The sequence below is a fragment of the Lycorma delicatula genome, chromosome 6, assembly GCF_047948215.1.
Source record: "Lycorma delicatula isolate Av1 chromosome 6, ASM4794821v1, whole genome shotgun sequence".
NCBI lineage: Eukaryota > Metazoa > Arthropoda > Insecta > Hemiptera > Fulgoridae > Lycorma > Lycorma delicatula.
Genome location: NC_134460.1, coordinates 119252546 through 119258545, shown reverse-complemented (window position 1 = coordinate 119258545; position 6000 = coordinate 119252546). Strand labels below are relative to the sequence as shown.

The 6000-nt window shown below is 26.8% G+C and overlaps 1 protein-coding gene across 14 annotated transcripts in view; it reads right to left on the bottom strand.

Moving 5' to 3' along the window:
• Positions 1-687: 687 nt before the first annotated feature.
• Positions 688-6000, bottom strand: part of Ufd4 (ubiquitin fusion-degradation 4-like) — a 280366-nt gene continuing 275053 nt past the window's right edge. For all 14 annotated transcript variants that reach the window (XM_075368433.1, XM_075368435.1, XM_075368434.1 and 11 more), the window contains one exon: positions 688-4100. In XM_075368433.1, the coding sequence (XP_075224548.1) occupies positions 3818-4100 (283 nt within the window). In that variant the 3' untranslated portion in view covers positions 688-3817. The remainder of the gene's footprint in view (positions 4101-6000) is intronic.

Here is a 6000-nt window from a genome sequence, read left to right as displayed (position 1 = left end):
TGGAAAAAGAACCTAATTTCCAACAGGCTCCTCACTTGTAATACTGATAAAATAAAATACTGATAATGAATAAAAAAAAAAATATTGTTGAAACCAAACATCATTAATTTCCACTTCTATTAGGCGATTGATGAAAATTAATTTACAAAAAAAACAATTGCAATTAATATTCTTTTCAAAAAAGATGAGGCCTGCAATATATATGGCTTCTAGTAAGTCCACATCATACTCCTATGTCTGATCATGGAGTAGTCTTTTGTACAAAGAAATAACAAATTTCAGATGACCAAAGTTGTGCAAATTCTGAGAATTAATTTATTCACTGAAATGAATTAAATGTTTCTCCTGTAGACAATGCAACATCAAATAAATCTTATGCATTTGTAAAAAAAAATTAAGTTGTGACAAGATTGTACAAGGATTTCTTTCAATTTTTTTTAATAAGCTCTTCTATTACACTGAAATATGTAAAAAATGTTAAGCATCTGGAATCTGTGAAATCAGATGCACATTGACTTTCCAAAAACTTATATAATCCCTTTCTACATTGCTCAAAAAATATAAACAAAATTGTGTACATGAGTATAATTCAATATATCAATAATAAAAGCATAAAAAATCACATTTGTATTTCTCTCAGGCAAAGCTTACGTAATTTTGACAGGCTCATAAATTAAAACAAAATACTCTAATAATCTTTTCTCTGATTTATTTCCTTCTAATTGCAACATAATACACAACAGTTATAATAATTTACATCATCATACAATCGCCAATGTCATCATCTTAAGTCGATATCACCATCACATAAGTAACTATAAATTAATTTTATTTATAACTAAGTGGTAGTACATCACATTTTCACATTTACATCTTTATATTCTTCATCCATTTACATATATATTATAATTTAAATAGAGTTGATGGTAATTATATAACACTATCAATATATAAATATATGTGTGGGTAAAAATAATCACAAAAGAAATATATATTTTTTTTAATTTATCACTATCAAAATTATTAACCCCCAACTGCCTTAACTGTTTTAATTAAAATATTTATTTATTAATATATATATAGTTTATATATAATACAAGCTAACTAATTAATAATAATAGTAATATAACAAAAATAATATCCATATATCAATAAAAACTAATAATTATTTTTGAAGTAACTTAATTTTAACTTATATAATACTAAAATTTAAAATATACTGTTACGAAATAGAATATTAAACTAGTATATGCATGTGAGGAAGAGGAACTAATAAAACATATATTTTATTTTATTATCAATATTTACAATAAAACAATGACTCTAATTTTCATAGAACGGTTTCACCTTTATATCCAAACTCATATAACAATAATAAAATTGATATCATCAAAATATGGTATAGTATTTGTGCAGTAAGGCACAATAAAAATAAAAATAGTCTTCTGTCATTATAAATAATATACAGTACTAGATATAAATTTACTTATATAAAAATGCAATGTTTTGTATATATCAGAGTAAAAATGATTCATAGCTGATAATACACCAAAAGAAAACAGTGGAATTATTGCAGTACAAAAGTACTGATTTTTCAGAATAAAGAACTCAAAAACCAAAACCACAATACAATGGGTATAATAAAAAATAATAATCTTTGATATCAATAAAATATAATAAACTGCATTTTAAATATTTTATATACAGTGGATGTATTTTCAATCCTTAAAAATGAAAAAAAGACCCATTCCAAGTTTTTAGATGGTGAATTCCATCAGGCGAGTTGAAGCAAATTATTATATCAATAAATGTGAATATAAAAAAAAATCTAACAAACACAACTAACTCTTAATCATTTTAAACTAAGTGTCTGGTTTTATGCTGTCAGGTGTGTTAAATGGATTAAAAAAAAGTGGTGCCTAAAGAAGTCATTTGTTCAACACCATCAAAAACAGGAGAGGGGATTAATCATCTAACAAAAATGAAATGAGGATTATTACTTAGGACTGTACAACAACAAACTAAAACTTAATCTGGTGTCAACTGCAATTATTGCAGGTTGAGAGATGTCAGCAAGTGCATACAAATGATATAGTTAAAATATTTTAACTAGATGTAAAAATGACAAATAGTGTAATTGATTACAGAACTAAAGCCAGATAATTTAAATTAAGTATCTTTATGAAGCATTAAATTCAACACAACCTGCTTTCACTTATTTTTATTTATTAATAACCAAAGTATGTATGTACAGAGACACTGAAAGTATGTAATGAGTAAAGTGCTGTATACATTTATATAACATTTACTATGTACTGTCAAATTTGATTATATTTAATCACAGTTCCATAGAATTCAGTGATTTTAACAGAACTTCAATCTGTGCGACTGTTAACTTTAACATATAATGAATAAGTGATCATGACGCCCTATAGAGAGGCAGATTATACATATAGTGAGAAGTATATTTTAATACTAGATGGCAGGTCTGGTGTATTTTAATATTGCTGCTATAAGCAACTCAGTCAACAAACTTGTCTATTCAATCAAACATGTAATTATTAGCATATTTAGCATGTACTTATTAGTTCAATATTGGACAGCAGTAGGACTGTTTTCTTAGCGTATTTCACCCTATCTGCCTTCTCAGAACATATTAGATCAACACCGATAAAAACTAATATATTAAGTTAATTACATGAACATTTTGTTACGTTTTATTTTTTGTTTTTGGAATAAGACTCTTGTGGGTAGCATATTAGAATGCCACTTATAGTTGAGGTAACAATAGTAAATTATAAAAAAAACAAAAATGATTGAAAAAAAAACTGATCGATCATAATGAGCATTATACATTACAGATTACCTAATTTCCTAACCATATTACTATGCACGGGAAAATACATCATGTGCATGCTATTTGTATTTTTGATATCTGGTATATTTATAATCATGGAATATAAATAATATTAACATAAAAAAGCTAGGGACTTAAAAACTTTCCACCTCAGACTTGACTTTATGAATGTTAATTTATTAAAATATCATCATTAATAAGAATATACTAATAATATTAATCATTAGTTGAAAAAGAAGTAAACTATAAAAAATTAATTTTAATAGAAAAGAAAGTCATTAATGAAATGTTTATTATACCGTAAGTAAACAAAACATAAACATAATTAAATTCTAAACATAAAAGTCTCATTTCTAATAAAAATAATAAAATACCTCCTTCTGAAATTTATGTTAGTTATAACCGTATTTCTTTACAAAATGTTCAGGTTAATGGCTCTGACAATGTTGCAGTTAAAAATTAATAAAATAATAACATTTAGCTCAAGTCTCATGTAACTTTTCCAGTTAAAAATAAAAAGAATTTAGTTTAATTTTTCACATCGCATTTATTGATAGATTAGAATGCAACCAATTTTTTCATAACAACTATAACAAATGTTTACTTACTTTTGACTATTACAAAATTCTCAAACGTAAAGGAAAAAAGCAATTCAATTTGAGACAGCTGTAATGTAATAAATCAAGTATATATTATATACATACAGGCCACATGATTACTTTAATATAAATGTAAGTTCCATCACTGAATAGAAACAAACAGTATTAATATAAATCATAATAATAATTATAATAAAATGTAAGTTCTTACAATTAACGACAAAATACAAATAACAATAAAAAAGAAGCGAAAATAGATAAATATGATTGAATACACACTTTTTAACTGGTCTGTTTGCATTTTTTTTTTGAGATCCTAAAACAATATTAATTATAAATAATAATTTATAACTTATAATAATTAATTAAGATGGAATCCTTTTTCTCTAGTAGCAATAAGAAGTCTTTCTCTAAGTATATCTTCGGTTGGATAATCTGGCAACTTCAAATAATGGACGCATGTGTTCACTGAAGGATAGCTGCCCTCACCCGCATCTACTTTGCGTACTACTGTCAACCTTGGGTACAAGTTAGCGAGACCACCTGGTGGTAATGAAGAACAGCCAGTAGTAAACTGGAGGAATGCTTTACGCTCTTCTGCATTCATTTTCACAAGGACATTCACGAATCTCAAGAAACCAGGACTGCAATGATAAAACAGTCAAGACAAAATTATTTAGTTTTTGAATTCATTTTAAAAATAATTAAAATATAATTACAATAAAAAACATGTATACTACAGCTAGCTTTCAACTTAGAAGTAGCAGCTGTAAATACTTGATTTTTTATACAATGATGAAGTGGTTGTATTATATAAAGGAATTTAGTAAGAGTTGATGATTGGGGAACTACAATTCACATATATTTTATTTAGTCACTGCAGAGATAACTAGGTGTCATCAGAATTCAATTAAGGATAGGGTCCTTAACTGTGTTTACATTGCGAGTAAAAGAATGTGTTTATGGTAAAGAATTATGCCAAAACAAATTCTTATTTCATTGTCAATGAAGGAAGAGTTTGTAAAACATTTTAAAGAAGAAACATGATCCACACAGGTCACTTGGACCTGAATGGAAACTGAACTCCTACATAAAATAATTTAGAAGAATTGATAATAGAAAAAAATAGTATTTAAAAAAAATATTTCATACTTAAAAAAAATAATATTAAAGATTGTAAGGAAATTAGAAGCGGTTTGTCCACCACAACAATAAATGATGATCATGACTCAAGGGCAGGTAATCTCTGTAACTGATTATTTATACATACTCCACACAAATTTCATTGCTCTGAAGCTTGTATTTAGAAGTTAATATAGAAATTTTATATTAGATCTGTAGTAATGATAAAATGAAACCTGAATTAGTATGTTATCAGACATGTGATAAACATCTTTAGTATGCCTTAGTAAGGCGCCTAGCACCCTTTTATTTCTAGGAATGATATAATAAAAGGTATTCTGTCGTACATGGAATGATTATATAGAAAATTTAATGTTAAACATTCATCATGATGAATCAACTGGAGTTCCAGTTGTCATCATAGATTATTTGCAACGTGATAAAATGAATTCACATGGCAGAATCAGTGTCACATCCTCCATATCTATGAAACATTTCATATGCTTCTCACATGATGATTCATAAAACCTTTCCCTCAATTTTGGGCATCTAAAAATTTGTAAGAGGCGGGTTCTATGTATGTTTTCTGACATTCACAATGCAAAGCATGCAATGTCATGCTATTATTATTATTTTTATTTATGAAAGGGAGAGTAATGAATTTCTCACATACATCACAGCAAATGTGAATTTAACTTATGCCTGACACTAACTGATGGATGACAACCAAACCTAAGAAGTTTTAAACAGAAGCTCTTGTCCCATTAAATCATGAAGATGGGTTCCAGAACCAAACAAATATATATATTAAGGAGGCTAATAAATAAAAATACATGATGTGAAATGCTAAAATGACTGCAACAGGCAATTAATAACTAGAGATGTCTCCCACTGGGCTCTATCTCAAAATGTCCGAGCCAAACTTCTGATCAAACAACATCATCTATTGTGTTTCACACTGACTAACCAGCCAATAGATTATTTTGGCTTTTAATGATTTCCAACTTTTCATAAAGGTAAAACTTAAGCACTGGTTTCTGGAAAAGGATGTGAAAGTAAACAAAAACTTGTTAAAAGTTAAATAAGTGCATAATGTTCAGAATAAATAAGGTATCATTGAAAAATTGTTTTTACTTTTAAGGTAATGTTTTAATCATTTTCTTTCTAACAGTAAAATACAGTAGCTGCTACTTTCTTTTTATGGTTGTATAACCTAAAGAATTTTAAAATAAAATAAATACATACATATATATATTTACTTGCATAACAACCACAAGTAAATAACATTAAAAAAAAAAAGCGTGTGAAGGGGGTTTCCAGCAAACACCCTCAATAAAGTATATATATATATATATTCACATACTTTATATGTATATAAACTACATATATAGAAACAAATATGCTTACATTAATTGGAATCAC